Here is a 15,686-nt window from a genome sequence, read left to right as displayed (position 1 = left end):
CTCTTGACCAACAATATATCCACCCAAAAACCATACGTTATGTAATAGACACACTCTCAATGTGTTCTATACAATTCCATCCAAATACTTCCCTCTTTACCCTTGTTCACCATGCTGCCCCCCGATCATTGTTTTTTTATTTATTGCAAAACAATATAAAAATCTAAAAATTTCAGATCTACGTTACCCCTATGTTCGAAAGGGTTAATTTATACTGTTTGATTGATATATACATAATTGTTGAAAACAAACGTTACAAAACGGCACTGTATTTTTATGATATGGATATGGATATATTAAAATAAATGATTACTTCTATTGGTTAGTTTTAAGTCTTATTTTATAGCTAACTACTTGATAATTTGTAATCAGTATGGAAGGAAGAACATGAAGGAGAAAGGGATTATGAAATCACACAGAATAAGAAAAGCACTGGCCAACACTCTATTTGTCTGGTAATTGGAGATGATGAACGACGTTTTAATCCCTATCAAATCCTCAAAAAAAAAATCTTTTTAGACATTGAACCCCCTCGGTATGACCCGAATTTACAAGAATATCCTGTTTAATTTGATTGCATTGAATGAATTTAAAACGAAGTTAATCAAGTGTTTTATCTTTTATCAAAAAATGACATTAAAAAGAGCAAATGTAGTTCGTGCGTTTTGAAATTTAGTAGCATTGTTTTATATACGTATTGTTTTTTGTTTAACAATTTTATACAGTAAGATCGAGTCTTCTAGGATTAGTTAAGAACACTTTGAGCTCAGGTGTAGGTACTGTTCTAACTAATACTAATAGCAGATAACTTCATAATACACATTTTCTTGACTATAATGACAGTTTTTAAAACGTATTGGAAATATTGAAATACACCACTATTGCTCATGCATCGGTTAGCCGAAGGAAAGAAAATCTTTAAACTGTGATATGTTCTATTTTACGGAAATTTTATTATTTGTTGATTAAACGAAATCCATTTAGAATACACCAAGGTTACACAGAAGGCGAAGCTTTTTCCTGAAAGACATTGTTAATTTACCTTAAAATTAATTGTGTAGCAATTTTTTTTACCTAATTTATGTCAGCGCTTTATAAACATTTAAAAATAGATGACAAAAATTAATTGATTAATCAGGTAGTTCTGATATCTAGAATGCACCCGGTGCAGGCCATCATTGAGGGTCGGTCTCCAACTTTAGGTACAGCTTTACAAAGGAATATTATAAGAATTATACAGTTTTTCTTTTTTGTAAAAAAACAACAAACTTATTTTTAAGAAACGGAATTGTGGAGGTGGTCAACAGAACATGAGCGTGACTTTTCATGAATCTGTATCATATCTAGTCTGCTTATGCCTATTGTTTTCCCCCACTTTATAAGCAAAAGTGTATTCAACAGTTTTTGCATTACTTGTCCTCCCGGGTGTAGGCTTGCGAATCGCAATTGTGTGTCACGAGAAGTAACTTTGTGTAATAGGCTTTCATGTTAGCTATCACTGCCTACTAAAAATTATTGCAATTTTCTTTTTCAGGTGTTGTCAGTTTTTGATTCAACCCAGATTCAATCAGACCAGGCAAACTATTTGCAACGATTTTGCTTCGTATTATCGCAATAATTATTCAGAGTTTAGGGCTCATATTAGTATTTGAGTCGTTTTTAGATAATAAAACATGTTAACTTCGTTTTGATTTTATGTGCATTCAAATTTTGTATTCTATGCTCTCTTGTGAAACTCTACTGTTCCCCAATTTAAAGAGAACGCTTTCCAACAAAATTTTTTGAAATATTCAAAACCAATCCCCTATAATATCCACCAAAATCCATCCCTCCTTAACCATTTGAAAGAATCAAAGAAATTCAAAAAATAATAATAAAAAAACCTCAACTCAATTCCACAAAATCATTTGTCAGTGATAGTGAAAAAAATTAACCATCACTACAAGTAAACCTAATCATCACCATAAACAGCAACAACAATATCCTATTTTTCCTTTTCTCTTTCTCTCTCTCTTTATCCCTTTTATAGCGTCGAATTGCAGATGGCAAATCTCCAAGAGGCAAATAATACTGCTGTCATAACTAATGGTACAACAGCAACGGCTAACGGAGGACAGACAAATAGTAACAGCCAAACAAATAATAGTAACGGCAACAACACCACAGCCACCACCAACACCACAACCACAACAACCAACAACAGCAACACTAATAATACAACAAACACAAACAGTTCGGCAGCATTAGTAGCTACTTTAAGTAACAATACAACAAATAATAGTAACACAAATACAACCACAACAACAGCAACCAATGACACAACAACAACAAGTGTTTTAAATTCAGCCAATCCATTGGCAGCCGCTGCCAGTTCATTGGCCACCGCCATACCATTGGCTCAGCTATTGGCCAAACCGGGAGCTCTTAATGCCCTTACAAGCCTAACGGCTTTAGGCAGTCTGTCCGATTTGTTAGGCGGCCTTGCCACTTTGGGGGGTCCGCCAGTTCAGACAACAGGTGTGAATCGTACCAAAAGTTTTGCTTCATCGCGTTTCCGTAATCACAATGCCGATGGCAGTGCCGAGCCTGAAAAGGCTCGTAATAAATTCAATCCCTATTGAAACGATTGAAACGCCTCGGCAACTTCAAAACAAGACGATGAGTATTAACAATAAAATTGAAAAAATGGGGTTTCTTTTTTTACAAAAGAGCTAAATTCAACCAAAATTTTTCCCATTAAGCTTTAGATTTTTACAAAAATTAAAAAAAAAAACAAGAATAAGCAAACATAAAAATATATTGATTGGTAGTATGATACTTGATCGATTACTCGATTTGTATTATTGGCGAATATTATTTGGCTGTAGTTAAAAAATAGACATTTTATAAACAAATATGAAAAAGTCTTGCCCACGACTATTGAAAAGGGCAATAATAAGCTAAAAAAAGAAGCAAATACGTATAATTTACAGTTTTACACTAAGTACTGACATTTTCTCCTCTTTACACTGAAACACAAAATCCATCTACTCCTTTTTTCCTCACACTTTCATCACTCACTCACTGTCTCTATTATAATATATAAACATTTCCTTCACAAATTGTACCAACTAGTTGTAAGATATAAATTATTTTCACAAGCAAGACAAAAATAGATATAAAAATAAAATCTACAAGTGTATCCGACGACCCATTTACAACACATTCGGGACTTGTCAAGCGCATCTTTGGCAGTATGTTAATATTCAATTCCAATTTTTTAGATATTTATTTTTATTATTTTTTAAGTTAATCGAAAATTCATTCCAAAATAGCAACGCTTGAATGAACACAAGCAGAATTTGTAAGGTGTAGTCCTAAATGGTCATTAAAGCCTTGTGAAAATATCTTTGTCTTGAAACTGGTTGTACATCATGTTTTGGTGTTTTAACACTTCCCATTTATGTGTTTCATTTCTGTTCTCTTTCTCTTCTATTCTACTAATATTATTACTGTAATTATTAACCATAAGTCTAAAGTACACCAAATGTTTTAGTAAAATAGTTGTTTGACAAAGAAACAAAAACTTTTTCTATGTAAATGAATGGTTTAGGAAGGGAAATGTTATATACATATAAGATGCAATGTAAGGGAATGACTGCACACCATGTACTGTTTCTATGTAAATCATTAGGTAAGTTGTTCTCTAACAACGTATGTATGTATTTTCACTTAAACTATTCATTTAGTTAAGCTTTAAACTCTCTTTTACATTTTTATTAATAATTAAGGAAAGTAAAAAATCATCTAATATTCAAATAAATAAAAAATATGTTAAAGAAAACATAAAGCATACACACAGTACATATTATACTATATATTTATTATACACTTCGTATCCTTCTAGGAGAAATACAGAAAACTCTTGTTTTCATAATATAATACATCTGAAATTTTAAGAAAGGGATTTGTTTTTAATTTAATTTATTTTTTTTTTCTTTTGGTTTTGTTTTGTAATGCAGAGAATCTAATCGGCACTCAAACGTTTAACAAGTACATTTATAAAGTTCCTTATGACGTGAAATAACTAGAAAGATTCATTTTAATATGTATACCTGGAAATACAAAGCAATTGCAGTTTTCGAAACCAAATGTCCTTTATTGTCCATCCCAGTCGAATTTAAATTAATTGAAGACATTCGAGACATGTTCAATATTTTGTTTGAAAGGCAAACTTCGTAGCATTCGCTTGGGCGCATCTGAAATGCGAGAAATAAATACAAAATTATATTTGAATTTTTGACTTCAACCTTTTCAAGAAAATTTGCTTTGCTTTGCTTTGTGTTATCCATTTGCAAAGTAGGAACATACACCACATAACATTAGAACATTCAAAATGTTGTCCTGCCTAGTTGTTCCAACAGTCTCAGATCATCCCACTTGACAAAACGTTATGAGGGCCAAAGATCTCGTGCATTGATTGGCTACAAAATCGAATGACTTATTAAATAAACATTTGTCAACTATCAAAATGAGTTTATGAGTCAGTCGTCGTTGAGCATTGACCGAGAGCGGACGCATCTAAGGAGCGTAGAGCATATTACATTTTAAACTTTGTATTTATTCCCAGAATTACTTTTATTTTTTAAATAAAAACCATCTTGACAGAATCAGAAGTGGGATAAGAACAGAAATCTACAAGGAATTTCATCATTTTGGATAAGAATTGCAGAAAAATACTCAAAGAGCTGAGAAACTAAGGCGTCAAAGTGATGTAGTAGTGAAGAGCTCAATGCAAAGCAACAACGACGACCAAAGGAGAAACCACGCAAAGGCACCTAAACTCAAAAGTTCGAGTGAGTTTAGTGAGAGTGTGTAACGTGCTCAAAGAGAGCAAAGGAGAAAGCATCAATCAAAGGAGAATGTACAAAGGTATACTCAAAAGTGTGAGTGAGTAGGACAACGATAGTACATCAAGGAGATTGAAAGCAAGAGGGGAACCCCGAAGAAGAAGTTTAAAAAGGGAAAAGTTAACGTATATTTTTAGGGCGTGCGGCTTCTAAAAAAAAGGAATAGTTCTAGATTTGCTGAAGTAACGAATTAAAAAGGAAAATTCACAAGGAAAAGTATGAAGGTGAAAATAAGTTCGTTAAAGGTTGCGGAGCTAGACAAATTATTACTGGCAAGAAGCTTACCACGAACAGGAAATAAGTCCGAGAAAATTGCTAGACTCATGGCTTGCAATGGAAATGACGAAGTGGAAGTTGAAGATTCAGAGTCACAGGAGGATTTCCATGGATTTGATGAAGCTGAGACGGGCGATGATTCTCTAACAAGTCAAATGCGAGAGCTAAAGGATATAATGTTGACTCTAGCAAGAAGTGTGCAACAGTTAACAACACTTTCAACAGAAAGGGCTATTACGTCAAATGCAGGGTTAAATTCAAGGGATACAGAACAGCAAGTTCCAGCTGAAGTAATATCAAGACAATCTGGTTCCGGAACATCTGGTTGTTTAAAGGATTACATAGTAATGATACCAGACTTCGATCCAATTAAAGGAAATGTTACATCAGTCCAATTCATTGACAAGGTTGAAACGTTGCAAAGGCTTCATGGATGGTCAGATGAAACAACTTTGTTTGCAGTTCATCATAAAATGAGTGGTGTTGCTAAAATGTGGATAGATGCTTTACCAGTGGTTGAAACATGGAAAGAGTTCAGACAACAATTTTTAAAGGATTTCCCAAGTCGAGTAAGTGTTGCTGACATTCATCGTGAACTTATAGCTAGGAAACGAAACTCGAATGAGTCTTTGGTGGAATATTATTACGCAATGTTGGCCATAGGGAAAAGAGGAAGCGTAGATGAGGCATCAATACTGTCGTACATCATAAATGGTCTCAATGATAGCAGCTTAACAAGAACACTTTTAGCTATGAACCCGCAGACATGTAGTGAATTATTAAGGTCGTTGGAGAATTTGACCATACAAACGTATGCAAGGAAGCAAACAAAGAATGACGAGGATGACAAAACCGTAAGTGTCTCAGGTGGAGCGCCAACCAAGGGAGTAAAATGTTTCAATTGTAACAGGTTTGGGCACATCTCAACTAGTTGCCCACAACCATTGAAGAAGCCGAAGTGTAGTAAATGTGCAAAGATTGGTCACGATGCATCGCAATGCAAAGGTAAAGGTACAACTGTGGCAGCAATGACAGAAGAGTCTAAGGATTACTGCCCACCGGTTATGAAAGATGTCACGGTCAATGGTAAGACATATGAAGGTTTTGTGGACACTGGAAGCGACTTTACCTTAATGCGGAAAGCTGTAGTTCCAGAGGGTTGCGATATGGAAGTAACGTCAAAAAGAATGAAAGGTTTTGGTGGATCTATTGTTGAAGTGGTGGAAATGTTTGAGACTAACGTTGTTATCGACGAGGAGAGTTTAATGACTACCATTTATGTAGTGCCGAATGACTTGATGCGATATGACGTTCTCTTAGGAAGAGACGTATTGTGTAAGAAGCAAACAAAACTTACAATTGAGCATGGTGTCTTGAAAGTAAAGTCAACAATGCCAAGTACATTTAATGTCGGAGAAAGTCTGGATGAGCATCAAAAGGAAAAATTAGACCAAATACTGTCGTCGTTCAAGGACTGTTTTGCTGAAACCCTTGAAGACCTTGGAAGGTGTAAAAATACACAAATGGAAATAAGTTTATCTACGGACAAGCCTGTAGTTGGTAAAAGATACCAAGTTCCATTTTCTCAAAGACAAATTCTGTCAGACATAATTGACAAGTTGCTTCGATGTTGTATTATTCACCCAAGTGATTCGCCCTATGCAGCATCAGTATTGTTGGTCAAAAAGGCGAACGGTGAAAGTCGTATGTGTACGGATTATCGAGCATTAAATGAAGTCACCATCAAAAAGCAGTACTCGATGCCAGTGGTTGAAGAACAACTTTCGTTGTTATCTGGAAATAAGTATTTTACAACGTTAGACATGACATCAGGATATTACCAGATACACGTCAAGGAAGAATCCAAGAAATTCACGGCGTTTATAAAGCCAACCAGGAATACAAAGACTGCTCCGGTTATAACAGCGCTGCGAGAAGTTATGTCGATTTTCGGACAGCCACGAAGAATTGTATCGGATAAGGGAACGGCGTTCACGTCTAAAGAATTCCAACAGTTTGTGGAATACAACGGAATACAACATGTACAAACAGCAGTCCGAACACCAAGAGCCAATGGCCAAGCCGAGCGGATCAACCAGACAGTTTTGAATGCGTTGAAATGTCTAGTAGGTGATACAAAAGAATGGGACACTGAGACAACGACGATACAGTGGAGTATTAACTCGCAGCTGAATGCGACTACAAAGTTCAGTCCAAATGACTTAATATTCAACTTTAGTCTCAGAGATGTCAGTTACAATAGAATTATCCAGGCGGTTGGTGATGAAGAAAGAGAGAATTTCGATGTTAGGGTAATTCAACAGCAGGCTGTTGCTAACATCCAGAAACAAAAGGAAAAATGGAAAGCAAGATTTGACAGCCGTCATTCCAAGCCAACTCAGTACAAGGAAGGCGATTTGGTGGTGATAGACACGGTACCGCAGCCTACAGGAGAATCGCATAAGTTGGATGCGCGGTATAAAGGACCATACATCGTCACGAAAATTATCGGAAACGATCGTTATCTGGTAGAGGATCTGCCGGATTTAAGTTTGAAGCAAAGGAAATATTGTGGTGTTATGTCGACCGATCATATGAAGCCCTGGTGCTATGGTGATCCAAGTCTCGAAATCGAAGATAAAGATGAGTCTGATGATGGTTCGCCCAGGAGGGACGAAGAGTCAGGAGAGGCCGAATTGTCAACTATCAAAATGAGTTTATGAGTCAGTCGTCGTTGAGCATTGACCGAGAGCGGACGCATCTAAGGAGCGTAGAGCATATTACATTTTAAACTTTGTATTTATTCCCAGAATTACTTTTATTTTTTAAATAAAAACCATCTTGACACATTATAGGCTCATAATGTTTTAAAATGAAATTGAATTGAAGTAAAAAAGTGCTATTTTATTTTCATAATTAAGTTCAATTGCTAATAGGTCATCATTGGGGGAAATATTGTCAGCCTGTTTCCAAACATTCCTGAAAATAAATTTCTCCAAAAAGCATATTCAGTTGTCCTATTATTATTGAAATATATGTATTATGGTTGACTATAATATTACGAAATGTAAAAGGAGTAAAGTCTTCGGAAACTTACCATTATTGCTGAGTTAATAAATAAAAAAACAAACATTTTCTTCACAAAGTTTGTTTGAATACATCATTTCGTTCAGTTCTTACACTCTTAGCGTAGAACTATTGGTGGCATAGAATGCTTTGCAATGTTTTAAATAAGTCTTTCATTTTGTTGTCAGCCATAATTTTTTTACACTTATATTTTCTTCAAAATTTTATTCATATATAAAAACTTTATATAATTCTTGACTTATATTTAACATTGAACTTATGTTATAGTGTCACTGTAAAGCTGTAAACCTTTTTAATTGAATACCAATTAAATCTAAAATTAGTTATGACCAAATGACATATTTAAATGCACTCTTGAGCATTCTGGCAAGTATCACATTTAAATTCGAATAAACATACACCAATATATTAACAAATCACATATATATTGTCTATTGTGATATTGAGTAAATGCCAATATAAAAATCATAACACAAATGTATAGTTTTTCTTTATGATAACGTAAAGGTTTAATCAACAAATAAAACTGATTTGGACCATTGATGATAATATCTAGATTTTTCGTACAATTATTAAGCAGTTAAAGAAAACGTTTACAGTTTCAAGGTAGATATTGTAAAACGAAATAAATAAAATGAAAAGCAATCAATATGTGTTTTAAAAAAACCTTAATATTTATATATAAAGAAATGTAATTGCCAAAACAAAAAGAAAAAATGAAACATAGGAACAAAAGAAACATGTAGAAAAGACCATGGCTTCATTTTATACATCATTATGTAAACCTGCATACATATTTCTGCATAACATAGCCTTCGCTAATTAACACTATTCATTAAGTATAAAAACAACAAACATTCAAATTCATAGAAGTCATAAATTATACCAACTCAAACATATATACACATACCATTGAGCCATACTCCTTCTTCTCAGCCATTACACATATTCATTATGCATAAAAATCATGTGTAGAGCACTTGTGAATACCACATACATACAGATGTTCTAATTTTGAATAGGCTCATGTTAAGAAATCGCCATATTCGCACTCAACCACTCTCTATGTCTCTTACACATATACACCCATTTAGAATATAATGCGATGTTTTTGTAGTTTAGAATTAGGTAAAGGACAACCAATATTTTAATAATTGCAAAGCAGACTTCTCCAAGGAAAGATAAAATAATAAAAAAAAAAAACAACAACAAGAACAAAAAGAAAAACAATTGAATAAGGACCAATTCGCTCATAATATTAAAAACATATTGAAACAATTTTACTATAAAAAAAATAAAATAAGAATTTACTATAATTAACTTTGTACGCATAAGCACACTAGTCAACAGTTAAAACTCAAGATTTCTTTCAACCTGACACTGATCGTAAAATAATTTGAAACATATATATTTAATTGTTATCATTCGTCATATTATGTAAAGGCTGTACCCAATGCCATAATTATGCGACCTACAATAGAAACTTCATTGCATTGTACATTGACAAAGCAACAGTGGGCCCAGTTCTTACAGCTCATGAATAATGACTTGAAAAATGTAGCAGGAGTTTCCGGAACAATTTTTTAAAAAACATTTTTCTAGAAACTGCCAAAAGTTCTGATTTGCCACATATAATTTTGAGAGAAAGATTATCACCATCAAATCATCTAAAATAAATTCCCTTTTGTACAATTTGTATGGGATTTCGATGTGCCATTGTTTAAAAAGAACTTTAAATAGTGTCATGCCTTTTTAACTGTTGATTAGTGTTTGATTCTTACAGACAACATTTCAAAAAAATATTTAAAAAAAAACTTCTGTTTTTCAAAAAAGGCAACTAATACTTTTTCGTCAAAAACCAACATGACTCAAAGTCTTTTAAAGCTTTCTCGTAACTAAGTTTTTATTTATTGACTTAATTTTCTTGTTATATATTTTTACAAATTCTAAAATCTCGTAAATTTTCTTGAAAAATGTGTTGGCAACCATCATTAAAACATTTATTTATAAAAAAGCATACATCATTATTCTATAGTTTTTGGAGTATTTGCTATCAGTTTCAAAAAAATTAAAAGTATTTTTACCATTGCTGGTGAAACGTAAAAATGACAAAATAAACACAAATATATCGTCGTCATAAATTCGAAAATGAGTACCAACCAAAACTTGATTCTTCGACCAATAAACAAACATTATTTTTAAAATTCTCATTATTAACGATACTCATCTGGTATGAAATCCTTTTTCAAAGTTATTGCTTACTTTTTGCCTTTATGTCGTCGATATATTTAAATGATTAATTTTTAGATAGTAGTTTATACGTTTACAATATAAAATAATTAAATCCAAATAAAAAACTGAATAAAAAGCTCTAAAGCCTTAGAAATTTGTTTTAAGAATATATAAATATAAAATAAGAAAAACAAATATTTAAACATTGTAATCATATTAAATACACAACATTATTACACATACAAAACATATACAAAAACTACTAAGTAAATGTATTTTAGAATGTCATTTGAAAAATAAATAAACAGTAAACAAAAAATAATTCTGTACTTATTTATACCATATATTTATGTATATATCACAAAGCAGACATTTGATTTTACCGAATATGTTTATTTTCGATTGAAAAGCAATGATGAGTTCCTTGCCAATTCCTTGTTTCCCACAACATCCTCTTACCCAAACAAATTGAATATAGATATGGCATAAATTCCTTACTTTCCTCCAAAGGTAACATCTTAGTGTTGTGTACCCTCGCATTTTTAGGACAGGTTTATTTCGAAATCTTAGTTATAACTTAAAAAAAGAAATAATGGGTAAGTTTTTTTTTTTGACACATCATTAAGATCGCGATAGTCAAGATAAGGCGCAGAAGTTTCTTAATTTGTTATTTAAAACTTTAGGATGTACAGTTACATCTTCGGACTGTCCGTTTGTGTTTGGATACCTTCACACTAAAATTTTCTTATAAGCTTCTCAAATGTTTATATGTTTAAAAGAATTGCTAAGATTACCAAGAAACCAGCCATTCTCGCTATTCTCAACTACCGAAACTTCTCTTTTGTTAACAGACATGATGCAGTGAAAGTTAATAACAATTGTTAACAGATATCGAGTATAAAGTCATATTAATAACAAATATGGCAATACAAAGCCCGTCATTGAACATCAACACGTTTCGAATGTGTTGAATTGTATACCTAAAATATAATAACCCTTTTTAACTTTAAGAGAACGGCTGTTGAATGTTATATATTCTTGCCGGACTCTTAGATTTTTAACGCGATTATTATAGTAGTAATTTTTTTTATTCTATTCTTTTCCCGGCCGTGTTATTTCGCGTTTTGAGGACCATAAGGAGGGAAATTGGCCTGATGTATTCTTTGCCTCAAAGTCGTTAGTACGAAATACATGCGCTTCTAAAAATATAGCGTAAAGTATTGGCAAACGATGGACAATTTTCCATAAACTCAAATACTAACAGAATTGAACATTCCATGTAATAAAACTATTTCAAATTCGAGAAATAGATAGATAAGGTTGAGCTTGTATTTCTTCAATTCACAATGTTAAACATGTTGCTTTTAGTTTTAACACAAAATTCAATTGAACACTTATTCATATCTCATAATATTTTCAGGATATCAATGGAAACAGCTGGACTGCCAATACCTGGTTATCATTACATTGCTCCAAATGCAATCGTTAAGACCCCCATTCATTAAGCCAACCTGCCGGGAGAAGAACATCTGCTGTTTATAAACCCGCTAATAAACGTACATGCCAACGGTACAATATCTACTCTACAGCAATATCTACTCCAACATAACATAAAAGCGAATATTAAAAACCCCAATTTACTTGATGGACATGTGAACGAAACCCAATTTGAAACCAGAGTGTGGAACCCTAAAAGCAATATTAATTTAAATTTTAAACTAATTTAACTAAGACGGCAAACGGAAGATGTTAGACAAGTTTATAATAACATATAATACATACATAAATATGAGTTTAGACCAAGAAGAACAAAGCCACAAGTATATAAAAAATCAATCCAATATTTAAATTATTGTGCAAAAAGAAAGTAATTTTTCATTTTCAAGTGTTATCTTCATAATTATCATTATATTTAAACATTATTTTTTGTTTTGCATATAAACATTTTTGATATGGCATTGAGAGGAACAGTTTGCTTATGAATACAGGTGTGACAGACCAGAATAAAATATTCATAGCAAAATGGCCATCTCAGCCAAGAACCGTAAGAGAAAACAGCAATTAATTTGTAAGTGTAGTCAAAAAAGCAAAATATATATTACAAAAACTAACAAACAAAACCGAAAGAAATACAGCTTAACAAGTGCATAACAAAAAAATAAGAAATCTTCAATAATAATAAACCCAATTAAATGTTTTTAGACTAAAGCAAATAAAAAGAAAAATAAAAACTAAAATCACATAAAACACAACCTAGAATCACAATTTAAAATAAAACAAAACAACAAAAATAATAATTATTAAAAATCTACAGCAAAGCATAACAATAAACAAAACAAAAGTCAAATAAGAGAAATGTGCATTATATTTATGTTATACAATTACTTTTGTCTTAAAAATAAATACATCATATATTTTATTTATATTTACTATACAATGCATACTTATGAAATGTTAACGGGAAATAATGAGAATTTTTATTTTGAAATTTCCTTTTTTATGGAAGGAATAGCTAAAAGCTGATATATAAAAGATGAAGAAGAAGAAGAAAAAAATGTAATGTAAAGAAAACAGCTAAAACGCCTTAAAATAAAAAAAAAAATAGAAATAGAGTTACATACGAAACCTTTTTACATTTTCAATTATATTCAGTAATAGCAATATCGATAAGGTCTATCCCATTTTTGTGTTAACTGTGGCACAATATTTTACCATTTAACCAGAATCCAGACCGTTTAAATTTTTTTGCTGTAGTCAATGAAATATGTCGCCTTACTTCAGGCAAATTAACTTTCTGGATATTTTTGTATGCATATGTTGATAAGAAAAAATTGCATTAAAGAAATATAAACGTTTGCACTTTTTTCTTTCTTAAATAAAAGAGATTTTCGTCGTCGAACAATTTATTTTGTTTGTAAATTTCAATTCAAGTCACAATAACATATTTCAGCATCAGCTTGACCTGTCCATTGAGCATGATTTAACACTTTTGATTTCCTATTTCAAACACTGAGTGAAAAATTGATTGCATTTATGGTACTTGAGATTTTAATATTTGATTATTATAAATCTAATAAAATTAAATTTTATGTCATATAAATATTTTTAATAAACTCTGACGTTTGTATGAAATTAACAAAATCTTTTTTGTTTCCATTTGATCGAATCGGTACTTCTTTTAATCGAACGATGCAAATACCACTCTTTCCCCGTAATATCTTAATATTTTTTGGCATCTTTATTGTTAAATCGTCCCTTGAATTCCCTTCATATGTGACTCTATTTCTAAATATAGCATTAATTAATTGAAGACTACTATAGAAAATTTTTACTTTTTATTTATTAAATGGAAGAGAGGTAATCTTGTCATTCGTTCTTTCTTTCATTGATCTTAGCATTAGTTCGTTTCTCGTCTGGAGTGTTTTCGTTTTGTATCTGTATTAGATCAAAATTATATATTATTTAAATGAAATGAATACTTATTGTTGGCATTTTTGTTTTTAGAAAATCGTCTGTTTTTACCAAATTTATGTTTCTATTGTTATGAATTTATTATATTAAATGAATTAGAACAAATTAAACAAACTGAATTGTTAAACCAAAGTCTGATTTAATACAAAATTATTATATTAAACATTTTTAAATGAGAATTGTTAGTTATTTGAAAACACTCTGTTATTTTTTTTTTTCTTTATTTAAAATGCTAAATTTGTTTCCGAACAATTTTATTTGTAGCAAACTATTTTCAAAAGATAAAAAACAATTTTATTTAATTCTAGTTTTAATTCAAATATTTTATTATAAATATTAATTTTTATATCCATTTTCATTAATTATCTACAACATAAATATTCATCTACAAACATAGACCCACACATGCATTCATACATACATATATATTTTATTTCATTATACAACAACAAAATATTTACTAAAATACAAACAAGAAAACATATTTAAAAGAAAAAGCCCAAAGAGCTTATGCGAAGATAAAAGACTTTCTTAATATTAATAATGCAAAATAACAAACAACAACAATATTAGACATATGCATTCATGCAAAAATAAGAAAATATATATACATTTAACACATTATAATTAAGAATTAAAATGTATTGTTTTTGTTGAAACAAATGAAATGTGTACAACAACAACAACATACGTTTGACACTGCTTATGTTTGGTTCAAATCTTAAATCCACGGTTGAGGACTGTCGATTGAAATTATAAATAAGTCGTTCAAATAATTGGAAAAGAGTTGGAGGACAATTTATAGTTTCATGTGAAGTTAACATAATTTAAAGCCAATTTTTTATTTTTTTTATTATCATAAAATAAAATTTAGAAAAGCAATTTTGAATATTAATAACAATTTTCCAAAAACATAACAGTTTTTTTATGGTATTTAATCGAGTCTTACCTTTTTCCAATGCCCACAATTCTTTAATACAAGTCCTCCACAGTCTTCTATGTAATGCGGCTTTTTCAAATACTTGTATTTCTTATATTTACGTCGACCGTATACACGTTGTTGTTTGATATTTTGAACCAAACCATCGTCATCATCACATTAAACACAACAAAGGCTTAGTTTTATCGAAGTTATGAAAGTTATAATTTTATCTTTATTTTAATTTTAGATTTTTTTTGTCACTTAGATATATTTGTTTAGTTTTTATATTTATTATTACTACTTGATTATATTTTAACTTCAATAAATTAATCAAAAACTTTAATTTATGCTTACTTATTTAAACAATAATAAATAAAGTTTCGAATAAAACAAAAGGCGTTTAATTTATTTAATAACAAATGTTTTTAGTTTCTTTAAATTTATTAATTATTAACTTATTGCGAATATTCAACTCCCGTTTTTCTTATCTCTCGAATAATCACACATATCTCGAACAGAAAACAAATATAAACGAAAACATATTATTGGAAAGACAGAACAAAACATTTTTGAAGTATGAAAAACATATCTCTCGAATATATAAAATGCAAAAAAAAAAATAATAATAATAAACTCATTATATTATCCAAAATAGGCCGTATAAGATAAATATAACGAATCACAACCACGTTTTCAACAACAAGCCAAACAATATGAAAAACAACTAAAAGGAAATCATCACAGTTTATAGCTGCACTTATTTGAAATTTGATGTCACACATATTATTTACAATCCTAGTTTCTTCCAT

The 15,686-nt window shown here is 31.0% G+C and overlaps 1 protein-coding gene across 8 annotated transcripts in view; it reads left to right on the top strand.

The window, feature by feature from the left end:
* Positions 1-15,220, top strand: part of LOC101890536 (poly(rC)-binding protein 3) — a 211,974-nt gene extending 196,754 nt beyond the window's left edge. For 6 of the 8 annotated variants that reach the window (XM_020036334.2, XM_020036336.2, XM_059129211.1 and 3 more), the window contains one exon: positions 2,030-3,843. In XM_020036334.2, coding sequence (XP_019891893.1) covers positions 2,030-2,621 — 592 coding nt within the window. In that variant the 3' untranslated portion in view covers positions 2,622-3,843. Of the gene's footprint in view, positions 1-2,029; positions 3,844-11,904 lie in introns of those variants that run through there. The other 2 variants (XM_020036337.2, XM_020036338.2) reach the window with 1 other exon arrangement.
* The last annotated feature ends 466 nt before the right edge of the window (positions 15,221-15,686 follow it).

The sequence above is a fragment of the Musca domestica genome, unplaced genomic scaffold, assembly GCF_030504385.1.
Source record: "Musca domestica strain aabys unplaced genomic scaffold, Musca_domestica.polishedcontigs.V.1.1 6, whole genome shotgun sequence".
In the NCBI taxonomy this organism is placed as follows: Eukaryota; Metazoa; Arthropoda; class Insecta; order Diptera; family Muscidae; genus Musca; species Musca domestica.
The sequence above is the reverse complement of the archived record's forward strand: the minus strand, read 5'-3'. Positions and strand labels throughout refer to the sequence as shown.